Source organism: Anabrus simplex, chromosome 1 (assembly GCF_040414725.1).
Source record: "Anabrus simplex isolate iqAnaSimp1 chromosome 1, ASM4041472v1, whole genome shotgun sequence".
NCBI classification, from domain to species: Eukaryota; Metazoa; Arthropoda; class Insecta; order Orthoptera; family Tettigoniidae; genus Anabrus; species Anabrus simplex.
This window is the reverse complement of record NC_090265.1, coordinates 370566321-370593093: the sequence shown is the minus strand read 5'-3', so window position 1 is coordinate 370593093 and position 26773 is coordinate 370566321. Positions and strand designations below refer to the sequence as shown.

At 37.3% G+C, this 26773-nt stretch overlaps 1 protein-coding gene and 1 long non-coding RNA gene across 9 annotated transcripts in view; one reads left to right on the top strand and one right to left on the bottom strand.

Annotated features, from left to right (window-relative positions):
- The window catches only part of ATP7 (copper-transporting ATPase 1), a 570660-nt gene that overhangs the window by 45453 nt on the left and 498434 nt on the right, over positions 1–26773 (bottom strand). For all 8 annotated transcript variants that reach the window (XM_067134917.2, XM_067134919.2, XM_067134923.2 and 5 more), the window contains 2 exons: positions 24821–24963; positions 2049–2252 (listed from right to left, as the gene is read on the bottom strand). In XM_067134917.2, the coding sequence (XP_066991018.2) occupies positions 2049–2252; positions 24821–24963 (347 nt within the window). The remainder of the gene's footprint in view (positions 1–2048; positions 2253–24820; positions 24964–26773) is intronic.
- Positions 15467–18263, top strand: LOC136856806 (uncharacterized). The gene is made up of 3 exons (XR_010858463.2): positions 15467–15566; positions 17865–17986; positions 18098–18263. It is a non-coding gene; the product is annotated as an uncharacterized lncRNA (long non-coding RNA).

Sequence of the window (26773 nt, the reverse complement as noted above, 5' to 3'; positions counted from 1 at the left end):
CACCTTCTAGTTGGCCCGCCCCTCCTCTATGGGGAGGGGAATGAAAACCTTCCCTAGGCTAGGCCTCCACGGGATGCACTAGCCATGCGTCTTGGTGGGTGTGCTATTTACCAACTGATGAGCCCAATTTAGCACACTGGGGTGAAACGCTGGCAACCAGGAATGAGTTAGCTGGAAAATTTTTAATGTCCAATAATGGGCCAACTACAATGGTATTACAAGGTGAGGAAGTATACACGATAAAGAACGCATGATTGCTCTCTCTCTCTCTCTCTCTCTCTATCTCTCTCTCTCTCTCTCCCTGGTTAGCAATGACGAACTGACGAAGCGAAGCCTATCACACCTATCTCCCTCCGTTCCCTGCACCCATCGGACATACATCAGCAAGACACATGAGGTAGGTCGAGTGGAGAGGGACATAGAGCCCGGGCTGCAATGTCAGTCTCCGATGTCTTGCACTCAGAAATACAAGCGATGATTGTTCTCATTGCTTTCAAGTTTTGTAAATGGCACAATGTGTCAGATGTTTACGTTATAATGTGCTTTACCTTTCCATTGTTCAGATTTGAGGTTTGGGCTTCACCAACAGCCTTGGTAGCCCTCAGGATATGCCATTGGGAAATCTATACTTCAACATGGCCTATGGCCAAATGAAATGGAAATGAAAGACTTTCTTCTAGAAAGAAGTAGCAACACGAGGAATAGAAGATTTGAATTCATTTTATTACAAAATGGCAATGCTTATATTATTACAATGTACATCAGAATCAAGACTGAAAATATCTTTAGGATAAAAGGAAGAAGAAAGTGATGGTTGGAAAGAATGATGCATGAAGTGGTATAGGAAACAGACAGGCAGTTGATCTTCAGGATTCTTTAAATAAGAGACATGACAGAATAGCTGATCAGCAGAACTTCTCAAGATGATCTGCAATTCCCCAAATTCATGACAATCCTAAACCTCTTGCTGGCTGAAGGCAGTTTCAAACCTGTTTATCAGAATTCAAAAGAATGGAACCTGTTATATCTTTTGCAACTCAGCCTTATCAACATGTGGATGTGTGAGATGTCATTGATTGAATACAATTAGCTGCTCTATGTTCTCCTGCAGAAATCTGAACTTGAAAAGTAAATAATTGGACTATAAACCAATCTTTCATTAAAAGCAGCATAAATAAAAGATGTCTGATGCTTAGTGAGTGCAGAAATGTATCCTAACATTGTGAAATTGGCATTATACGTCTTGTAATTTTTTGGATCACCTTGTCTAACATTTTGTGTGTTAAGCATTATGAAATACAAGTGTAAAAATAAACAAACCGATCTCACCTTTCAGGCAGCATTAGGTCAACTAAATTTCTTTAAATCACTAAACAACGATTTATTTTTTACCAGTATCCTCCTTATTCAATACCTTATGATAAGGATCGAAACATGTATAGATGTGACAAATGTGAAATTTAAGTTTTTTAAAATTCACATTAACCATCGTGAGGATATTGTTCAACAATAAATCATTGTTATAGTGATTTAAAAAATATTAGTTTAGCTGTCAATATGGAAACATGAAATTTATATTTTGTAGCATTAGGTTGGTCCTGTCAAAGCATACACCAGATTACAACAATTTTGAAGGTTAACATGGACTTTAATTTCATTTGGAATAAACAAATGTGTAGTGCAACTACGTTACTTGATATTGTTTGTATGGAAAAGGGCATGTAGCATTTGAGAATTAACACTGTATTTGTATTAAATGCCTGTTTAATTTTAACACAGTTTGTAGTTTTATCATTATATGACAAATGGCTTCATTATGTTAGCTACAGATATCAGCTGATCTTTAACTCAATGTCATGGGGGTGATCTTAAGGCTGTAAAGGTTAAGCACCTCTGCTCTACACATACCTTCTCTGGGTTTGTGAAAATGTTATTCAAAGTAATTGAAATTAACTAACAACTCAAAGTACAGTAGGTTAAGATGTTTATCAACCATTGTATAAACAACTTTTTAAAATGACAAAATCTGCTGACTTAGGAACACTCACTCTCATAAGAACAATATCAGCTGCTGCCACAGCGACATCAGTGCCAGATGAGATAGCAATACCAATATCAGCCTGTGCCAGTGCTGGTGAGTCGTTAACTCCATCTCCAACCATGGCCACTCTCATTCCCTGCTCCTGAAGCCGTTGTATCTTAGCCACCTTATGGGATGGTAACACCTCAGAAAACACTGTGCGGATACCAACCTATACATAAAGAAGTGAAAACACATTAAAACAAGGGTTTTAATTACATTTCTGATCTACCCACATTAACAGTTACAAAATGAAATACTATTACTAGTAGATTGAAAACACTTAATGAGCCAATAAATGAAATAGCCAATACATATGAAAGTAAATTAATGACTCAACCATTCATCATCATCATCATCATCATCATCATTGTACAGTTCCAGTTTCCCTTCCAGTGAGCCTCTTCCACTTCTTCCTGTCCATATACAATTTGCCATGGAGAACATCATCCACTGTCCATCCTCTGGCAACTAGATCAACCTTGATCATGTCCATCCATGAGGTTTTAGGTCTTCCTGCAGGTCTTTTCCCCTCCACCTGTCTTTCCAAAAAAAATTCTGGCTGTTCTTGTAGGCTCCATTCTCATCACATGCCCGTACCACCGCAGTCTGGACGTGCCGATTCAGTCTAACAGGGATGTCTTTATTCCGGCTTCTTTCCTCACCTCCCCATTTATTAACTTGTCCATCTTGGTCTTCTGGATGGTGGATCTAAGAAAGTTCATCTCTGATGCTTGCAGTCTTGATGAATCTCTTTTTGTGAGGGTGCACATTTCAATACCATAGGTCAATATTGGTATGAAATAGCGGTTAAACATCATCAGTTTGGTTGGTTTTAATCATGTCATGCCATAAAAGTGTTCTTACTTGTTGGTAGGATTTTGATCCCTTTTGAACTCTGTCTGTAATTTCCTTTCTGACCAATCATTAATATCTTAGAAAAATATTGTTCCTAAAACAGTTGGAAGGGATGAGCTAATACCATGAGTGAAATTACTTTTATTCAGTTAATTCTATCTCCAACCATGACCAACTCTCTCCAGAGGTCCAAACAGACAAACTGCGACTGAGTCTTCTTAATTTTCTTTCTTTGCCACTTTTCATACATTTTGGTGAGATCATAGGTGTGATGTTGTGTCTCACATGGGGACTTGGCCCACTTTTATGAATGGATGGTCTTCCTGATGCCAACCCAATGTGGAGGGATGTACCTATTAAACTGTATTACATTGCACCAACACAGGTCTTTTGGCGATTTTGGGATAGGAAAGGGCTAGGATCGGTAAGGAAGCAACCATGGCCTTAATTTGCTTGGTGTGAAAATAGAAAACCATAGAAAACCATCTTCAGGGCTGTTGACAGTGTTGTTCCTTTTTACAATTTGTTTTACGTCGCACCGACACAGATAGGCCTTATGGTGACGATAGGAAAGGCCTAGGAGTGGGAAGGATGTGGCCATGACCTTAATTAAGGTACAGCCCCAGCATTTGCCTGGTGTGAAAATGGGAAACTACGGAAAACCATCTTCAGGGCTGCCGACAGTGGGGCTTGAACACACTATCTCCTGGATGCAAGCTTACTGCTGCGCACTCCTAACTGCACGGCCAACTTGCCCAGTACAGTGGGGTTCGAACCCACTATATCCAGAATGCAAACTGACAGCTATGTGACCCAAACCATGCAGCCACCTGTTTGGTACTTGATCTTGTTTTTTGTTTTTTCCTATCGTCGATAACTAGCAATATACCCGTGCTTTGCTACGATATTAAACTGAAAATTATCTTCAAAGTTTTACAGTTTGGAGAGTCCACTGTTGGCTGAGTCTGTAAAATACACCCTTAGTTGAAACGCTAAACAGTTTTTGTGAAATAATTCTTTTCAGATCTAACACTCATCTGAGTCACACAGAATTGGAATGTTTTAAAACCCTACCTTATTACATCTAGGATGTAGAAGTGACCAACCTGTGAAATTTTTACTTTGAACATCGAACAGGGGTAGAATGTTGTTACATATTTGTTATTTAATATCTAGGAAACAGAAGACTACTAACCTTAGCATCTCAGAAAACCATAAAAACCATAGTTAGTGGGACATTAAAACCAATAACATAATTAAGACCGGCCTTCATGTAAAATTTTAATTTTGTACGTGAAAGGGTTTCAGAAGAAGGAATATTGTGATTTTCAGAGTCAATGTCCATCTAAAATACTCAGGGGAGAAATATTTTGAAGTATGACACCTAGGACATAGAAGAAGAACCTTCTTGTAGAATTACAACATTGTACGTCGAACAGTTTTGGGGGGGGTGAATAATTTTGTTTCTGGAGCTAACCACATTCAACCCCTTAAGGATTGAATGTTCAAAAAAAATTCTTACTTCACGCCTAGGATTTAAAATATATTCTGCCATTTGGAATTCTCTCTTCATACGCTAAAAGATTTTGGAGGAATGACTACTTTTTGTAATTAGACCTCAACCCAAGGTCTAAATCCCTTAGACATGTATGTAAGATGTTGAGGAGTGACTACCATGTGAAATTTCAACCTCGTATATAATGATGATGACGATGACGATGATTATGATGATGCTTGTTGTTTAAAGGGGTCTAACACCTAGGTCATCGGCCCCTAATGGTACGAAATGAGATGAAATGAAATGACAAATTAAAAGTCCAAAATCCTCCACTGACCACAATTCAAAACATGAGGATGAAGAATGAATGGATGGATATGAATTTAAAACAATCAGTGGAACCGACCCACAGTGCCTCACAAGCACAGAAGCTGGCATAAAACAATAGTATTACTGACCAAGGGACGGCTTCTATAGCACGATACTGAATCGATGATGCTTGTAGTCGAAAGGGGGTCCAAAATCCAAGTCATCGACCCCTAATAATGGTACTTATTGCTAGGAAAGTAGAATCATGGTATTTGTCATGTTGCGGTACTAATCAAAAGTAGCGTTTACTCGTGGTATTCCAAGCATTATGGTACTAGTCAGACATAATGAAATACAGACCTATGGTGTTCATCACGTAAGTGTACTAACCACAGGGACTCGTGCTATCCCGTGGTGTTCCTCATATAGTGGGTACTAATCATAGGCAAGCCACATGGCGTCACTCATCCCATGGTGTTGCTCACATAGTGCTACTAATCACAGGTACTGTAAAAGCCAGCAACGCACTCTTTTACTACTACACAAACCTATTTGGTACCTAGCATGGTGGTACTACGCACAAGTAAAAGTGACCCATGGTGTTTCCCGCATGGTGGTACTAATCACAAGGAGTTTCATGGTTCTAATACAATCATTCCTTGGTCGCCCCTTTTAATCGCCTCTTACAACAGGCAGGGGATACCGTGGGTGTATTCTTCGTCTGCGTCCCTCACCCACAGGGGTTGTGTGTTTGGTTTGCAAGAGGTATTTTATTTCCCTCAAGTCCGCCGGCAAGCCGGTTATGACCCTCCTATACGCCACCTGGGACGCAACACATGGGAGTATCACCTCTCCCCCTACTATGCCAGTGTAGTAGGTTCGTGGCAACCTTGTATGTCAAACAGTAGATATAAATATTTATATTTTCAGGCCTCACCCCCAAGTCAAAACCCCTAAGAGATGTATTGTTTTTAGACCATTTCATATTTAAAATATAGAAGCAACAATTATGTGAAATATCAACCCTGTATACGAAAAGGCTTCAGATAAATGAATATATTTGTCATCAGGCCTCCCCAACTCTCCAAAAAATCTTTTAGGAGTGTACTGTTTTACAATCACTTTATATTTAAAATCTAAGACATAGAGAAGCATCCATCATGTGAAATTTCAACCTCGTATATCAGACGGTTTCAGAAATATGAATATTTATGCCATCGGTCCTCACCCCCAGTCTAACCCCATTAGGGGTTTATTGTTTCAAGACCACTTTTTATTTAAATCTAAGACATATAGGAGAAACCATCATGTGGAATTTCTACCTCTATGTCAAACCGTTCCAGAGATATGGTTATTTATATTTTCATATCTCACCTTCCCAGTTAAAACCCCTTAAGGATGTATTATTTTAAGACCTCTTTCTATTTAACATCTAAGACATGCAAAATTTCAAGCTCAAATGTAAAATGGTTTGAGAGAAGTGAATATTTATGTTGTCAGGCCTCACCTACTAATCAAACTCCCCTTTGGGGTGTATTGTTTCAAGAACACTCTTTACTGAAGATCTAAGACATACAGAAGGAATCATCATGTGAAATCTCAATTTTGTACGTCAAATGGTTTCACAGAAATTAATGCTTTTGTTTTGGGGTATTAACCCCCATTCACATCTTAAGGGCTGAATTGTTTGTCAAAAATTGTCTTATTTAACATCTAGTACATAAAGGAGCGATCATTGAGTGAAATTTCAATTCTGCCCAGTGAACGGTTTTTGCTTTCAGGGTTTTATCCCCATTTCATCCCCTTAGAGGTCGAATTTTTTGAAACTCCACGTTAGTACGTGCCTACGCTGTAGTACAAATGTATTCCCAAAATGTCATTTCTTTATATCCAGTAGTTTTACCTGGACATTGACTGACAATCGGTCAGGACATAGATATAGATAGCATAATATAACTTATTAGAATTTGACTATAAAACTTCTTTCTACTCTCTTATAGTTTCCTGTAGGTTTGGACATTGTATTTTCATCACGTGCATGTAGTGTCATCTTGATAAGTGAGAGTCAGGTCTTCTAATATGAATACCTCCCCAATTCAATATCATAAGTGATATAAATCAAATCTAATACTGTAATCACAAAACCTTACACTAAATCTTTGTGCAATTAAAGTGAATATCATGTCATTTTGGAATATTTAAGGTGGTTTAGAGCAATTAACATTAACACATTCTTTTTGTTATGTCTGCCACAAGGAGGAAGTTGCCTTAATTATTCCTTATTTATCAATGCATGGCAGAGTATAATATTTAAAATAAACAAACTGCATGGTGCTACAGCCCTGAGGGCCCTTAATAATAAAGATTATATTTTTATTCCAAATTTTGTTTCTTCCTATTATTTTTTCCTTGACATCCTTCTTCCTGTTTTTATGATTCATCCATCAGACACACAAATGGTCGTGCCTCCCACCCATGGATTCTCACGTGATCTGTTAACATACAGACACAGTATATAAGAAACAAGGAATCAACAGTGGTTCTCAGTTACCCGACTTATCACCCATCGAGTTGTGGGACGAAGTCAACCACAAGGCAAAATAATCTTCTGTCAACGGTTGTGAAGATCTCCGACAATGCCTTTTGCAAGCATGGGGAACTATAACCACAGAGATGTTGAAACGATTAATCAGAAGAATACCATGTATTTGTCGAGTAGAAATCAGAGCAAAAGGAGGACATAGATGACTACAGAGTTTGAACTTTGTGGCTCTAAAGAAACATTGTTTTCTATTATTTCAAGCATAAACTGCTTTATAGTGTGTCAGTTTGTGTATAATGGATGCCTATGTCTGTATTTTGATTTAAAATATATGTCATTTGAAATATCACTAACTGCTGCTGAAGTTTTCTTGAGGCGAGTTTAAACGCTTTGATGTTAGTGTATATAGTAAGAGAGAGAAAGAGAGAGTATGTGTGCCAGTCCCACAGTTAGGGGTAAAGAGGCTGCCTCTCATACAGAGGCCCTGGGCACAATTTCCAGCCAGGTCAGGAATTTTTACCTGGATCAGAGGACTGATTCAAAATCCACTCAGCCTACATGAGAACAGAACAATTGAGGAGCTATCTGAAAGTCAGATAGTGGCATCAGTTCAGAAAGCCAAGTATAAGAGCTGAGAGAATTTGTTGTGCTTACCACATATCACCTTGTAATCTGCAGGGCTTTGAACTGAGCTTGGCAGCCCAAGGCCCGTTTGAGCTATAGTGTCATGAGGTTGGTTGGTTGGCTGTTTTGTTTGTTTTAATAATGTATATTCTATATTGATTTATTGATAACTTACACATTTCTAACACAATAGCCTTAGGAGACAAAGTAGATTAAAATTATTCTCGAAGTATTAAAATTACGAATGTATAAAACAAATACTGTACCATGCAAAATTAAGCAAGGGTAATTTTCCTAATGTTTGGTAACAGTTTAATACACATGCTTAATATTAGATCTTGCACTCTTAATGTATTCTTTGCACTGTTATTCATTAGTAATTAATCTGTGTGATGATTTTTTAGGTTAAAAGTGTATTTATGTCAATGAGTGTTACTTTTGAGGAATTTTAAGGTTTCTTTTCTTTCTTTCTTTTTTTCTTTTCAGTTTACTTTACACTGCACCAACACAGATAGGTCTTATGACGATAATGGGATAGGAAAGGGCTAGGAGCGGGAAGGAGGCGGTCATAGTCTTAACTAAAACACAGCCCAAGTATATGCTTGCTGTGACCATGGGAAACCATGGAAAGCCATCTTCAGCGCTGCTGACAGTGGGTGTCGAACCCAATATCTCCCAAATGCAAACTCACAGCTGCATGGCCCCAACCGCATGGCCAACTTATTCAGTTTTTAGGTTTCCTTGTGTAATTAGTAATATCTATGTCTTCAATGGAAATTACTCTCAGGAAGCATAGTGTGACTGTAGCATTATCTCAGAATATTTCTATAAGACACAGAGATTTAGTTACTAAATTTGATGTCAGTGTAGGCACTACTGTATACAAAGAATTATTCAGCAGCACAAATAGACTGGCTCAATTTCAATGAAGAAAAATGGAAACTGTGGCAGGAAAAAGAAAACTAGGCCAATTGATGAACATTTTTTTTCCTCAGAAGGAGTAAATCAAGCCCCATGCTCATTGCTGTGGACTTGGCTTGCAAACTGGGAGAAAGGAGAGTGAATCTGCACATATCTAATATTTGTCAAATACTTTAGACAGCTTAAAGGAAAGTCCACGAACATGTACAGAGAAATGTGCAGGAAACCCCTTTTGAGGGCACGTACTCATCAGGATTGGACAATGGAATGCTGGAAGAAAGTTATTTTCTCTGATGAGAGTCACTTTGAAGCACAAAGACAGATGGTTCAATATGTGCGCTGAGCAAGGAATAAACCAACAACTGTAGCACATTTGCAACAGACCATAAAACACCCCGTGAAGATTATAATATGGGGATGTTTCATGCATGAAGGACTGGTACCCTTAGTACCAATTGATGTTAAGTTGCAGAAGAGGTTTCCAGATGGTGATAGAAATTTTCAGCAAAATTTTCTCCTTGCCATACTTCAAAGAAAGTGAAGAAATTCTTCAATGAGAACGATATTCATGTGTTAGAATGGCCAGCGAACTCTCTTCACATTAATGCAATAGAAAAAAATAAGGGCTATTTGAAAAAGGAGACTCACAAAACTTGACTGTTCCACAAAAACGCATGATAGTGTGTCTAGTTACAGTGCGGTTTCATGACGATCTTAAAAATATGTACTTAAATTGTGTAAAGCAACTTATAAAACAGAAAAGAGGACATATTAGATTAGCTATAAACATAGGAAGCATATTAGTCAATGCTGTAATGTCAGTTTACACTCAAAAAATATAGAGAGAGAAAATAGTGAATTAACTAAAATATAAAAACCTCAAACAATAAAAATTTAACAATAGCCATTGTTACAATGTTGCTAGGTAAGGATAAACATGTAACTGTAAATTCAGGAGAAGTTATTTATAAGTCCTTTACATCAATGTTTCCAGCAGAGGAATGTTTTGAGGTCTATGACTGGGTGGTGGTTGTAGCCTTAAGCCTATTTACCCACATCCAGGGCATCTGTGTACTAGGTTTCTGCTGCACTAATCCTAACACGCTAATTTTTGAGCCTGATCTTGCCTCATCAATATTCACACTCACAATAAGCTATCTGGTAGCTAAAAAAAATTTCTATCCTGTTTCCTTACGATGGCCTCCTTATGCTGTGCTATTGTTATATCGAGTAAGTAACAATTTGGATAAAATTAACTCAAGAAAAAAAATTAATAGTTAAGAAAATCATTCCCCAGATCTTCATCGTAGTGCTATAGGCACATACAGCCTGGGAACCCAAAGATTCTTGGGGACTTCTAGATATACAGGGTGAGTCACCTAACAATACCACTAGCAATATTTCTTAAACAACAAGCGATTTTGAAAACTAACTTGGACAGAACATCAGGAGAGAGGGTCATGAAATTAGTGAATACCAGTTCATTAAGAAATGTACAGAAGTACAATTTTCAATACAAAACTTATGTATTTTTAAAGGGAAACTCCTATTATATTTAGCACAATTGAAAGCAGAAGAAAAGTGATTAATAATGATGGTTGTTATAATGCAATACATTAATTCAATCCTGAGTAATTGTAATGTGAAGCTGACACTTAAAAATATCTCAGAATTTAATTTGTGTGTTATAACAAATATGATCCATGACCATAGAGCAGCACAGAGCTCTGTGTGGGATTACTACAATAATGGACTGAATGTTTTAGCTGTCTCATCTGCTGACCTTAGTGCTTGCTTTGTTGTTATTCTCCATTGGCTTTGTATTCAGGACAGTCCCAAAGAAACCAGACATCTGAGATACTGTACTCAAGTAAGAAGATTTACTTCCTTCAACAACATAGCAAAGCGAGAAAACTTTTCTTTTATACAGTAGTTGAAAGTACAACAGTGAATAGTGTTGTAAGAACTGTGCTGAGAAAATGTATTTTCAAACTCTGAAAAGGCAGAGATAATACTGATCTATGGCAAGTGTAAAAAAAAATTCAACACAAGCCTCTAAGTTGTATGCAGAAAGGTACCTGGACAGAGAATATCCATCATGCCGCACATTTGGAAACCTCTATATATAAGTGTTTGAAACAGATAGTATAACAACATGAGAACGTGTCCATAGAAAATCCACCACAGGAGAAGCAGATGTTGATATGCTGGCTTATGTTGCCATGAACCCACACATAATAATAATTTCGTGTGGCTATTTCTAGCCGAGTGCAGCCCTTGTAAGGCAGACCCTCCGATGAGGGTGGGCGGCATCTGCCATGTGTAGGTAACTGCGTGTTATTGTGGTGGAGGATAGTGTTATGTGTGGTGTGTGAGTTGCAGGGATGTTGGGGACAGCACAAACACCCAGCCCCCGGGCCATTGGAATTAACCAATGAAGGTTAAAATCTCCGACCCGGCCGAGAATCGAACCCAGGACCCTCTGAACCGAAGGCCAGTATGCTGACCATTCAGCCAACGAGTCAGACAACCCACACATTAGTTCATGTGATAATACTAGAGGCAGTGGAATGAGTCAAAAGTATTGTAATATGCATACAGCATCAACACAAACACCGCCCATATCACATGTCACTTCATAAGGAATTACATGGAAATGACTTTTATAATCAAGTGAATTCCTGTGAATGGGCATTAACAGAGAATGCATTGCAGTTCTGTTTACTGATCACAAATCAAAGGTCAGTGAATTTATAAAACATGCATTACTGGTACGTGGACAATACTTGTTGGCTTTGATAGGCAGAGTGTCAATGTATGGTGCGGAATAACTGGCAACCAGCTCCCTGGACCACACTTCATTGAAGGGACCTGAACAGCTGCAATTACTACAAAACAATCAGCCAACCTTGCCTGAAAATGTTCCACTAGAAACTCACACAAGAATATGGTATCAGCATGATGACTGTCCAGCGCTCTCTGCAATTAACATTAGGCAGACCCTTGATACAACATTTGAGCGTTAGGATGTGGTGGGTGTATAAATTGGCCAGCCCATTTTCCTGATTTTACCCCTATAGACATTTTCGTGTGCGACAGGTTAATGGAGGTGGTCTACCATGATATGCCTACAACTCTAGAAGACACAAGACATTGCACAGAGGGAGCCTGCAGAATGATTACAACACACATGCTGTGCCACGTTATCCGTTCATTCAGTGGCTGATTACAAGCATGTACAGAAAATAATGGCCAACACTTTACTCTGTAATTGAATGTGTATAATTCTCTGACAAAGATATTCCATACAGTATAGAATTCTGATAAGAACAAAGTTAATAAAATGTTGGCATTCATGTGCTGTTTATGTTTATTTCTTAACAAACCATTCATATTACTAAGTTACATTATCACTGTTCTTCCTTCATCCCATTTTCTCCAATAAACACGACTGAACTGCTGAGGATTGTATCTCAAGTGTCAGCTTCACATTAAAATTAGGATTAAATTAACATATTACACTTTTAACAAACAACATTATTAATCACTTTTCCCTGGTTTCAATTGTGCTAAAGATAATAGGGAGTTTACATTAAAAAATGAAAATGCGATGAAAATTAGTACACTTTTAAATTGTATCCACCAATTTCATGAGCCTTTCTCCTAATGTTCTGTATGTTAAAGTTGTTTTCCAAAATTCTTCATTGTTTAAGGAATATTGCTGGTGGTAATGTTAGGTGACCCGCCCTGTATGAATCTTTTGCCAATACCATCATTTGTCGAAAAATCAGACTTCCTTCATGTTTCCCTCTAATTAACATTGCCCAGTTTACTCCCTCATAATATTCACCATCACTATAGCAAAAGAGCTGAAAATGTGACTGCCCTTGGAGCTCTTATCTGAATCCCCTACTTTCATAATGAGTCCATTAACTGGTTTTGCTGGAATGGATGACAAACAAGAGGATCACATTCAGCTCTCTGTGGGGAAAGAATGGAAATGATATGAATCCAACTGATAATGCAGAACACACTCTGCTAGCCAAATTCATTAAATTTCTTGTTAAACATGCCACATTACCAGACCACAACCCTGTATGTCACCTGCTAAGGATAATGAAGTACTGAGCGAGTTTGCCGCACGGTTAGGGGCCTGCAGCTGTGAGCTCGCATTCAAGAGATAGTAGGTTCAAACCCCATTGTCGGCAGCCCTGAAGATGGTTTTACATGATTTCCCATTTTCACACCAGGCAAATGTTGTGGCTGTACCTTAATTAAGGCAATGACCACTTCCTTCCCACTCCTAACCCTTTCCTATCCTGTCGGTGCGTAAAGTAAAGTCAATTCTAAAAATGAAAAGAAAACTGCAGTAAATGAGGCAGTTAATGGTGATGTGACAAAAGCAAACTATATGGAGCTACCCAGAATGTAAGGTCATGTTCGACAAGTTGCCTTGGAATCCTACAGGATGACACCGAATTACAGTACACAGTGATAGCCACAGTATTCTTCCCCTGATAGGAGCCAGAGACATCCTTGAATCATTATTTTGCATTTGTGGGACAGAGAAATAATCCTATCATGATGTCTTTTAGCCTTCTCAACTCATACCAGATCTCTCAGATTCTTACTGCTCTTATCACAGAAGGATTTAAATGGTACTCAATTCACTGAAGTCAGTATCAATGGACCTTTATGTTTGCTTATATACACATAGTATAATTGAAAAAGTAACTGCCATTTCTTCATCGATGCCATACCTTTGCATCTGTCTGTTGGCACAGGCCAGAGCAAAAGGTAGGTTCCACTGAAGTCCCAGTCTCATCCATGGCTGTGACAGTATAGAATCTGCTGGGGTATGGATGGTGCTGAGTACATTCAGAGCATGACCAGTGCATCTATTTGTCACGATCAGGATCAGTTGTGCTGCAATAGCACTTTCTAGCCCAGTGAGGAAAGCAATGGCAAACTACCTCACTCCTAATCTTGCCTAGTACACCTCATTTTGGTGCTGCCATCCGGTTAGGTCGTTCTATTTGAGAATCCAACAACCAGCCTCTGGGCTGATGACTTACCAGACACATATAAGTAAATAACTGGAATTGCAGATAAGGCTTTTTGCAGATGTTATACTGCTGAGTAACAAATATGAGTAAGTTACAGGATTAAGCGACTGTAAAAAGACTTTTTGAAAATTTTGTGACATGGGCAGTAAGCAATAGTATGATTGTAAACAGGGTGAAAAGTCAGGTTATAAGTTTCACAAAGCAGAGAAGTCCTCTCAGTTTTAATTACTCTGTTGATGGGTTGAAAGTACCTCATTGGGATCACTGTAAGCACTTAAGTGTTAATATAAAGAAAGATCTTCATTGGTGTAATCACATAAACAGAATTGTAAATAAGAATTACAGATCTCTTCATATGGTTATGGGGGTATTAAGGAGTTGTAGTAAGGATGTAAAGGAGAGGACATATAAGTCACTGTTAAGACTGTAATTAGAGTATGGTTCCAGAGCATGGGACCCCTCACCAGGATAACTTGATTCGAGAATTGGAAAATATTTTTAAAAATCCTCGATTTGTTTTGGGCGATTTCCAACAAGATCATAGTGTTATGAAAATTTTGCAAACTTTGAGCTGGGAAGACCTGCGAGTGAGGACACAAGCTGATTGACTAAGTGGTATGTTCCAACCTTTCAGTGTAGAGATGGCATGGAATGACATTAGTAGATGAATAAGATTGAGTGGTGTTTTTAAAAGTAGGAAAGATCAGAATATGAAGTTGGAATTAAAGAGGACAAATTGGGACAAATATTTGTTTGTTAAGAAGAGGAGTTAGGGATTGGAGTAGTTTACTAAGGGAGTTCTCCTCATGTGGGTGGGGGTGGTAAAATATATCCACAGAATCCCCTGCCTGTCATAAAAGCTCACCAACCCACACTCGCTAGATGTAAGCTCTTGGGTCCCCTAGCTAGGTCTGGCATTGCTTCTACTACTTGTGATAGGCTTGTCGCCTTCACTTTTCCTATCCGACCTCCCTTGGCTAACACTTGTTCTTTTCCAGCCCTGATGGTATTAGGTTTGCTAAGCCTATAGAATATTTCATTTTTTCTCATCCTTCATAGCCCCCCTTCTTCCCTTTCTTTTACCAATACCTTTTTCTTTGAAGTGTTAAGACATATTCCATTTTCCTTCTGATTAATGTTAATAGAGGGTGGTTGCTAACGTTGTACTTCCCCTCAATTAATAACCACCACCATCAAAGAGATCTAATTTCCAACTTCTTTGGAAACATTTAAGATTAAGTTAGGTAAAAAACTGGTAGCAAATCTCCCACCCAAGCGACATCCCTAAATGCAGATCGGTGATGACCGATTGATTCTCTTCTCCTGCCCAAACATCTCAGCTCTTTAAAACATCATGATCATGTATTTATTAATAGCCACTCTGTAAAATGACCCTGATAATATTCAAAGTTGATTGGAATTAGTATTCTTTTACTCGTGTCAAAAATGTTACAGAATTCTTCTGTCAAATATAAAATGTGGTACAAACACAGAGATCAACAGAAAGTAAAAATGATTCTGTTAATTTTTTTTTTATTTGGCATGACTGAATCTATCTTTAACTTTCAGATCATTGTATGTCTTCTCCTCACCAATATTGCCCTGATGACGGTGTGGATACCTTTCGTTGGGATCGTGACAAATGCACTTGAACTTATGAGCCAATTTGTAAGTTTGCAAACTCTCCAAGTACAAATATTTCTACACTGCTTTGTATATATTAAATATCTACTGTACAAATATAAAGTGTGTTTCAGGAAGAATTTTATGTGAAAATTTATATAAGTTTCCTGGATTAGACTGAATCAGTTTAGCATAACATGCTTCTATAAAGAAGAAAAATGCATTTCAGATATGCATTTGAGTACCAGTAATATAAAAAGATTTACTAGTTTTCTTGAGATGTATAAAATAAAAAAACAAGGAAGTTGGTATAATTTACATTGTAGATGTTTTTAAACAAAACAATGTTCATAATGTGTGTACACCTTTTATATGACCCCCTCTCAGACTGATTTTGAAGTGCCATTAGCTTCTGCTTTGAATGCTAGCGCTGTACCACGTACGGTGAGCCACCTGGTGATGAATGAACGCACCACTTACATTTCTATTACCAATGTCTAAATTCAAACTTCCATTCTTGGAGAAGTCTTCCTCATGAACAGTCGAGATTTTCTTCTTGTAAAGAATTTCACCTTATTTTCTTGACACGGCATAAGCCTAAAAAGCCTATATCATGTCTATTATTATTACTATTTAAAGTATGATTTGGTAGAATCTGATGTTCTTTTAAGAATGAAACATGTCATTCTGTTTTAAGTGATTTTCTTGAGGTATTATCCATTATTAAAGTTTTCTTTTTATCAAGTATTTTCTAATTTTATTCAAACTGCAATAGTCTTAACAGACTAAAAAACCTGACATTTATAGATTAAGTCAAAACTGAAAAGAAATGTCTTCCACTCTAACAAATTTACCATTTGCCTCACTATTTCTGGTGATTTTTGGGCAGTTGCTGTAATGGTTTTCTCTGCAATTTTGCAATTTGTCACTGTTATTAATCCTTTGGATTGCTTTTTTCAAAAAGTTATTCTGTTTCACTTTGTAGGATGATAGTTTATAGGAATTGGAACTGGTTGCCACATTGTGTGCTGAAGTCCCCAGCGTATCACTATCTTCAGATAAAGTGTCCGAATCCCATCACTATCACATCTGCACGTAACGGTGCCACCATGGACATGCTGACCAGTAGAATATACAACTCCCATGCAATACGCCTGTCAATGTATGTTAAAAATTCTGCATCATCTAATTCACCACTATCTGCATCATAGCACGAGGTTTCCAAATAATTTTGCAAAACACACAATAGCATATAAGCATTTCACATACAGTCCTCGTTAGCAAAGGCACAGACCCATACCCTTAATCACAAAATCATAATGACACTTGTTGTTTAAAGGGGCCTAACCCCAGAATCAGACTGCTGAAGCTACAGTTTTTTATGTACACAAGCAGGATACCTGCCCAGCATGAGCATTATCAAAGAATGACTTCATGACACTCAGGTACAGTGTGTTTGACATGTTATGACTCAAAACATTACAGTTGTGCACCCTAACTTTCATACGCCTTACTTTAGGGGTTGCAGGTGGCTGCAAAATACCATACTTCACACTAGTTACTTTGGTCTCCTGCTTGTTCAATCCAGGAAATTTTGTAATGATTGTTGTCAGGAGGTCTGAAAGTTTCCCTTGTCAGTCTGGTGGTATTTGAAGGTGCTCACCTATGCCAGTCTTGTATCAGTAGATTTACAGGCACAAAAATACAACTCCTATAAGACAACATTTAATCACCTTGGCACCTCCAAAAACCATACACATAGTCAGTGGGATTCAACCATAGCCACTAACCAAAACTTATTTACTGTGCACACTTTCAGACATAGCATGTGACTGACAGTAAAAGTAAAAGTAGGTTCGAACCCCACTGTCGGCAGCCCTGAAGATGGTTTTCCATGGTTTCCCATTTTCACACCAGGTAAATGCTGGGGCTGTTCCTTAATTAAGGCCATGGCCGCTTCCTTAACATTCCTAGGCCTTTCCTATCCCATCGTCGCCATAAAACACATCTGTGTCGGTGCGACGTAAAACAAATATTAAAAAAAAGTAAAAGTTACGCAAGAAATAGTAAACAATATCCCTGAAACCCAAAATAATTGTTCAAATAAAGTATAGTAAACATCTCATAGTTTTGACAGTGATGATACCACAAAAATGGTAGATTACATCCAGGGACCAAATAATATTTATAAACTTTTAGATTTCTCAACTGCATATCTCCAGAATCACTTCCTTTTTTTGAAAATGGATGTACTGACTTAATGAAAAAATATTCTACAGATACCAAAACTTTTTCCCTGTATACTTTGAAAGCATATTTTAATATGAAATTGCTTTATTTCAGAAATCATACCCTAATGCCACAGCATATTTGAAAACAACAACCACGTTAATAGCCTTAGGACTTTTAACTGCCATGGCATATGCTACCCACAATCTAGATTTCTTATGCAGCCGTTATGAATGGTAAGTTGAAGGATCTTATGTTGCAATCACTACTTGCCCACCAGTAATTTTAAGTTTTTATTCCATAGAAAGCAAGCATCACTCAAGCAATTTCTCTTTTACCTATTACAGGTGTCGTGCAAGACTTGGTCAGAACCAGAGTGGATGTACTCCACAAGATATTACAAAACCACCCTCAAGAATGATGAATAATTAAGAACATAAAAAGAGTCATACAATAACATCCACAGATATTTTTCTAAAAAGTGAAAAAAGTAACAAATGTTACAAACTGAATCTGAGGCATACTCTCATGTACAGTATATAAATATAGTGCATTTATATACACTTTTCATATATCATAAATTAAGATCAGAAACTATGATAATAACTCTACTCACAATTTACTATCCCACACCGATTTCAAGTTAATTCCATATAGAGTTTTGGCTACCATTTGGCTTAATCCTCAAGATCAAGGAATACTGAAATTTGATTTTCATACATCCTAACCTGGAATACATTGTAAGCTGCCATTATGTTTTTTACTGTCATTCAGCTGCTTGAATTCTCTCACACGACTTAATTCAAAATTTCAAGAGTCTGAATCACTACTCCTTAAAACAGGCTTATAAATGAGAATGCTCATATTTCAAAACAACAGATTACACAAGTTTAAACCCTAATAACCATTTCCTGACAAAGCTTTTCTTTCTGCTAGTGGTTTTAACGTAGCTTTAACACATCCAAGGTTTTTGGCAACACAAGGGTGGGAAAGGGCTAGGGTTGGGAAGATAGCGTCCATGGCCTTAATTAAGGTACAGCACCTGCATTTGCCTGGTGTGAAAACAGGAAACCACAGAAAACTATCTTCTAGGCTGGAGACGGTGAGATATGAAACAACCAACTCCTGAATGCCAAGAGCTTCACGACCCTAACCACATGGCCAACTTGCTAGCTGACATAGAGATATTTAAAATAAATTACAGCCACCTTGTACAAATTAAATCACCATTAACTGCAATTTATCAATTGGAATTGAACTATACTTTAAGGAAACATACAATATAATATGCAGTAATCGTTTGGCTACAAATAATACAAGATAACACCACCATGATATAGTATGTAGTAAGCATTCAAGTTCTCCTGCAAAGACCCACACCATATTCCCTCCAGCAGGATATTTTTTTTTATAACAAGAGAAATGTCATCCACATCAGTACTAACCAGGGCAAGCGATGGGAAGCCTGCACTTCTCCTATAGTAAACCTGCTTCCCCTCCATTCACATTATTAAAATATCAGCATTTTAAATCTCCCAATTTATCCTGCACCAAACTATTTTAAAAAATAAGAATGTGTCATTTGTCTCTGACATAGCTAGTCATGACAGTCAAGTATAGATTCTGATTGTTTTCCTGACAATAGTGGCAACATCATGCTGATATCACTACTGAACTTAAGACTGTAATTCACTGTGCCCCTAACCATAGCAGTATTACACCATTTGGCTGGGCAGCTACCAACAGCTGTTATATCAGTTACAAAAAATAAATCAAAGTAAAATGTGACCAAGATATCTTTAAATTCACATTGTCTCACACATTTGTAGTATGTTGGTGAAAATAAGTGATTTTTGAGTTAGACATTAATAATATAAATAATTTGCAGCTCATCACACAATATATTAGGAAGTGTGAATCATCACTACTATGAAGAAAGGAAGAAATATTACAGACCATTTCAGCTGTGCAGGCTGCAGTATCGGTACTTGTAAAAAAAAAAAGGTTGGTGGAGGTGTGGATACTATGGAACAGTGACATGATTGAAATTGACACTCCTGAACCTGAGGATATGTAAGATGTGTAAGTGAAAAATACCTACAGCACTTCTAATGACGGACCATAGTAACCTGTACTCCGTAAGTATCTTCAAAGTGATTTTTACGATGATAAGATCAGTTTCCAAACAGCATGGTGTGCAGTTCATGAATGGCTGGAGTACAGCGAGTTACAAGAAGCATTTTTTATTATCCCTGCTGATTTTTTCCAAGATATTCCAATACTATTCACACTCTTAGAAAAAATGTTCCCAGTGACTTTAAGAAATATGAGTATGATGCCCACACAAAGTCTGTGGTCTCGGCCATTATTTTTGGCTTTCGTTAAATGATTCAATCTAAACAAAAAGCAAGCAAGCTTGTAGTTTTACACGGCCATTATAACGTTCACAACTATGAGACTGGCAGTTTTACATGAAATCCTAACAAAAGAGAAGTAATATTTACTTTTTTAAATCCCACATGTACTGGACAGAATTCGAACCATGAATGCCGTGGTGAGAAGCCACATTCTTAATTTTCAAGAATGCTTTATAGTACTAGTAAGCATAATGCCGGATATACTGTAACATGGCGGCTGATAGGAAATAAACACACAACCGGTAGTATTCAATTCTAAAGCTAAAATTGATTAGTTATTGCTAAGTCTTACACACTAAACAGACATACAAGAAAACCAGTTTGTGTTCTCTCACCAAACTAACATAATCATGCTAGCTACACAGAACACATGACACACTGTTCCACTAATGTCACTTATACTCTAATTCAATTCTGCAAATATACTTGCTGTACACTAACACAACTGCACAGTTTTCAGCCTACATACAATATCACAGTTTTGTACACTGTACACATTCCATACACTCACAACGGTTTTCGTTCATTACCACTTGCCAATACCTCGCGAAACCCTCCCAAGCTGCATCAGAGACACAACATTCACTTCACAGCAATTGGACATGAGAGACTCAACTCCTCGGTGACAGACAGAACAGAATGATACACTGAACACCAGCATTTTTCTTGCCATTGCAATGCAGCCATCATACATTTGGGATATTAATTTCCCTTTCAAGATCCTCCATGTTTTAAGGACATGAAGCAAAACACCAGGTATACCTTCAACGCTTCGGCCTTTTGAAACTTCATAAAATTTGATGATATCTCTTCGATTTCTACAAATTCATTGTTGGCATAACGGAAAATAATGCTCATTTGACTTATAGTTGAGACATCCATGGTTTCATCAGCTTGTATGAAAATAAAAGGTCTATTTTCAAGTTCACTCAAAATCTGTTCTTTAACTACTTCTGTAATGCATTAGAGTAGTTCGTTGTGGGTGTCAGAGGAAGTGCCTTTATATAACCCATCGGCTAATAAATGATCTATCATATATGGCCCTTCCTATGCTAAGAAATCTAATAATTCTAAATAATTGCTTTTGTTTAAAGACATCTCAAATTCATCATAACCTTGTAGAGGTAACTCGTGCCGCTCCAGGAAACAGAGAGTTGAAATCTGTCTTTTCATTATATTCCCATTTAGCTTGACTTTTTCACTGTGTTTCAAAACTAGCAGATGGATTGCCTTGGAAAGAGCATCGTCAATTCTAGCTGTATCTGGGTGATTGTATTTAACAGCTGCATGATATGTGCAATGGAACATTCATGCTTTTCTGCCTTTGAAAGAACATTTTTAAGACTTTTCTCACCAACCCCTCTTTTGCCCCATTCTAAATGTCTATAGCAAAGACCACACAATAAAAATAAAATGGTCTATTTCGGGTAGCACTGTCTCTCAACTATGGTTTTGATTCGTACCACCATCTCTGAAAGTGTCTTACAAATTTCCCATCAGTTTTCTGAATGAACAAGCTTGGCGTGGGCTTCGGTCCTTTTACCTGGAGTTTTTCCTCAAAAGACAGTGGAGAAAAAATGTTGGATTTTCAATAAAAAAATTCAATGGATCTTGAGATAAACTGAACGCATCCATTGAAAAGCATATGTAGTGCCTACTAGTTTCTGCTATTTTTCAGCTGCATTGTAACACACATACAGTAAGATAAAAACACATTTCACTGCACTTAAATTCCACGCAGACAATACATACTTTCGTAACTTCCATGCTTTAGACAGACCCGTTATGAACAGCAAAAATACTAATCTTTGCCTCCTGAATGGACTGCCAATACGTTGAAGGAGCACATTAAAAAAATTAAAAACGAAGTGGAAAAGAAGAGTGGGACAATTTAAGACAGACATTTGTGGAAGCACTAGCTCTATAGCTGCAGTCGCTTAAGTGCGGCCAGTATCCAGTATTCAGGAGATAGTGGGTTTGAACCCCACTGTTGGCAGCCCTGAAGATGGTTTTCCGTGGTTTCCCATTTTCACACCAGTCAAATGCTGGGACTGTATCTTAATTAAGGCCAAGGCTGCTTCCTTCCCACTCCTGGTCCTATCCTGTCCCATTGTCGCCATAAGACCTATCTGAGTCAGTGCGACGTGAAGCAAGTTGTAATAAAAAATTTTGGTAGCAGCAATCGAGGTATGCGGAAAAACAAAAGCAAGGGTTAAGGGAAAGGAGACATGGTGGTGGACCAACAAAGAAAAAAAAAAAGAAAGTAATAAGGCGAAGAAAGAAATGGACAGGGAAAAGCAAAAAACGTATTAGAGAGGTGAGAATAAGATAGAAAAGTTACTAGTAGAATACAAAAGATTGAAACTACAAGTAAAGAGGAGTATCAAGGAAGAAAAGGAGATATGTTGGGGAGAGTTTACGAACAAAATTGAGCAAGATAGTCAACGAAATCAGAAACTACTATAGAGTAATAAAACTGAAAAGAATAAATCAAGAAAAAATCAAGGCATTAGAGAGAGAAGATGGATCCATAAGTACATGATGAAAAAGGTCTTCAGAAGGTGATGGCAAAGTATTTTGAAAAACTTTACGAGGATGACTGCTCAGAAGAAGGAGATAAGTAAATGGAAATAATAGATGGAGTAAAAGAAGAGAACCCGAATTCAATGCTGATATGATTAAGGCAGCAGGAAGCATTGAACTACAGTGGCTATACAGAGCCCTCAATGCCATATGGAGGGATGGAAGGATATCCGAAGACTGGCAACAAGGAAGAATTGTACCATTCAAAAAAGGAAATAGGAAGAAATGTGTAAATTATAGAAGTATAACCCTATCATCACATGGGCTAAAAATAATGGAGAAAGTCATAGACAAAAGATTGAGGGATATAACAGAAACACAGAGTAAGAACAATATGGCTCTAGATCGAACAGATCAACAATAGACTTGATATTTGATATTTACAGTGCGAATGATAATGGAAAAACACCTGCCAAAGGAACAAGGAAATCATAATCCTACATTTGGATTCGGAAAAAGCTTATGATACAGTTATGAGAAAACATGTATGGGAATGCCTATTGAAAAGTAATGTACCAAAATCATTAATTAGATAAAAATGTTGTATCATGAGAGTAAAAGCAGTGTACAAGTGGGGAGTGGTGACTCTGAAACATTTTATACAAAGAAAGGTCTCAAGCAAGGAAGCGCACTTGTCGCCATTACTGTTTATTATATTGATGGATGAAATCATACATGTAAAACAGAATGTCAGTAGGGATGAAGAGAATGCTTTGGTATTTGCAGACGATGTGATGATTTGGGGAAAGGGAAAAAAGGAAGTACAAAGGAGACTGGACGTTTATTACAAGTAACTAATCTCATGTTTTAATCCATATTGAAAGTCTGTTTAATTACAATAAACAATGTTTTATTATAAACCACCTATGTAATAAGTCCACTTCCCAACCCATATGTTTCAAAGTATAGACTGCAAGATGTGCTTCAGGTTTCACCATGTCAGCAACACTTACCATGGCTACTAACACACCTGCACAAAGAATTATTGTCATATAATTACATTTGAGAGTATTGAATAGGTGGTTTATAATAAAACATTGTTTATTGTAATTAGACTGGACATTTGGAATGAAAATCTGAAGGAGTGTGGAATGGTAATTAGTAAAAAGAAAACTGTAGTCATGCACTGTGGAAAAGAGGAAATGAGAAGCCAAGTGAAAATAGACAGAACAGTTAGAGAATGTAGAACAATTTACATATCTGGGTAGCACTATTAATGGAAGTAATGAAATCAACCCTGAAATTAATAACAGACTAAGTAAAGGTACAACGTTTTATCATCCAGTCAGAGAGCTCTTATGGGGTGACAAAGTACCCAGGAGAACGAAATTAACATTATATAAACAGTCTTTCATACCTATTGTAACATACAGACTAGAAACACTGGTAACTAATAAGAGACAAGATAGTAAGATCCAAGCAGTAGAAATGAAACCGGTTGAAAAGACAAGAAGAGATAGAAATCAAAATATTAAAATCAGAGAAGAGCTAAATATGGAACCATTAGTACACAACAACAGAAAGCAAGACTGAGATGGTTCGAACATGTAAAAAGAATGGAAAAGGAATGGGTAGCAAGAGGGGAATTTGAAAGAGAAGTTAAGGGAAAGAGACCAGTCGGAAGACCGAGAAGAAGGTGGATTTATCAGATTTGGAAGGACATTAGAGAAGCTGGGTTGGATGTGGCAGACGTAATGGAGCAGGAAAAGTGGAAGGACAGAAAGGAGTGGAGGAGGCTTGTTAACCACACCCAGGTGACTGTAGTGGGACATTGATGACGATGATGATGATGATGATGAATATTTTTAAAAATTTCAAAGTAAGAACTGTACAATCTGATAAGGCTACAGTGAAGCATTAAATTCATTCAGAAAGGTTTGTACAATGAACACTGGAAGGTATAACAGTGGATAGATGCTTATTTTCTGTGAAGGGTAATGCAACTGCCTCTTTCATTTACTGATTTTGCACAACATGGAAAACCCTTACTTTGATTCATTTTTGGAGAATTCATTTCAATTTACAATCTAGTAGTCATGGTGAAAAAGAAAAAGCAAACTAGATTCTTACCTGACGAGCTATAGTTGTAGCAGTCTTTCGGTTATCGCCAGTCAATAAGATCACTTCCAAACCCATACGTTTCAAAGTATAGACTGCAAGATGTGCTTCAGGTTTCACCATGTCAGCAACACTTACCATGGCTACTAACACACCTGCACAGAGAATTATCATCATTATTCCAAGAACAGCCAAGACCCAAATAAGAACTGTAGCTAACTGAAAACATTTGCAAAATTATTATGTTGAAAAACAGCAGATTTCTAGTTTAAGATTCAAAATTCTAATTCTATTGAACTGAACAATATACTGGTACCTATTCAAATCTTGTACTTCCTACCACTCTTCTCTACAAAAGCAAATAAGCTCGTGGTTTTACTTGACTGCTGATATTGTGATCATAAACACAGACATCCAGTTTTACACAGATTCTCAACCACAAAGATATGATATTGTGATATTTCATTACAAAAGTCCTCTATACACTGGCCAGGATTTAAACCATGACCACTTTGGTGAGAAGTCAGAGATAATATCATCTGGCTATCATGCACCTCATTCTTCCTTTATCTCCACAAGGAGGAACTTTGCTTATGTAAGTAAAAGTATGCGAGTTCGTTGGTGGCAAATAAAGGGAATTGTGATGCAAGAGGATTCCTGAAAAAATCTGCAACACTTTTTCCATTCTTCAAACATATCTCTTGCCAGTCCTTATCAACAGGACCTATGACCTTGAAGTTAGATTCTCTGAAATAACAACAATTATCATAAGCTCGTTTCAGCTGTAAAAGCCTCAAGTAGCTCACTTTCAATGAGTTCAGAATATTCTTCTCTGTTATATACATAATTAGCTTTTGGCTTTTACCGTGTCAAGAAAACAAGGATATGTCACCATGTTAGACTTTTTTAATAATATCAGTTTGAATTTAACAACACTTTATCATTGGTCTATTGTAAGCAGTACTTCCGTTTATCACCATATGGCTCACTGTGTGCTAGCTTTCCAAGTAGGAAGTGACAACACCACCTTAGCTCCAATGAGTTTAATTCTGGATCCGTACTGACAAATTGATCACAAACAAAGGTAGGGAAGGTCTACATATTCAATACAATTAATATGACGTTTCTATGTTTTATTTATTTATTTATTTTTTTGCTAGGGGCTTTACGTCGCGCCGACACAGATAGGTCTTATGGCGACAACCTATCTATGTTTTATTAATAATGGTACAGTTTTGACTTCTTTTCTTAGGTCATCTTCAGCCATATATACCAAAATGGAAATAATATCAACACAAAAACATTCACCAAATATAAAACCAAACTTGGCATGTATTAATTTGTTGTTGAAGACATTAAGACAGGCTGATGTTGATCAACTTGTGAATACAAAGTCTAAATGGGGCTTGTGTAACAACTTACATCCCCATGTTAGAATGACTAAAATCTTAACTCATAAATCTGTGTGAATGAATGTGAAAGAATACAGTTAAAAACAAAGTGGGAGAAGCACATTAGAAACTTATTACCTAAAATTATGCTAAAATTGTGGCAATTGTGTTCGTATTTCCTTCTTGATTCTTGACTTGTCTTGAGGTCAGTTGATCAAATATATACATGAGAGGCGCTTAAACCATTATTGGAGAAGTCTTCCTTGTGAGCAGACGAGATTATCTTCTGAAGACACAGAGCAAAGTTCTTTATGAAATGTAAAGAATTTCACCTTTTCCTGACACGGCAGAAGCCCAAAGTCTATTGCTTTTTTAAACTGGAACCAATTTTACAAATACCAGAAGATAAAGTGAAAAATACAGTTATTGCTGCAGAAATTTTTAACTTGTCTCTTAAAACAACAATAACCACCACCATAGAACTTCATATGGGAACTATGGTTAAAAAGAAATTAACTATATTAGAGAGAAGTTCAGTGATAGACAAAATGGTGAAGTAACAATAACCAGGGCA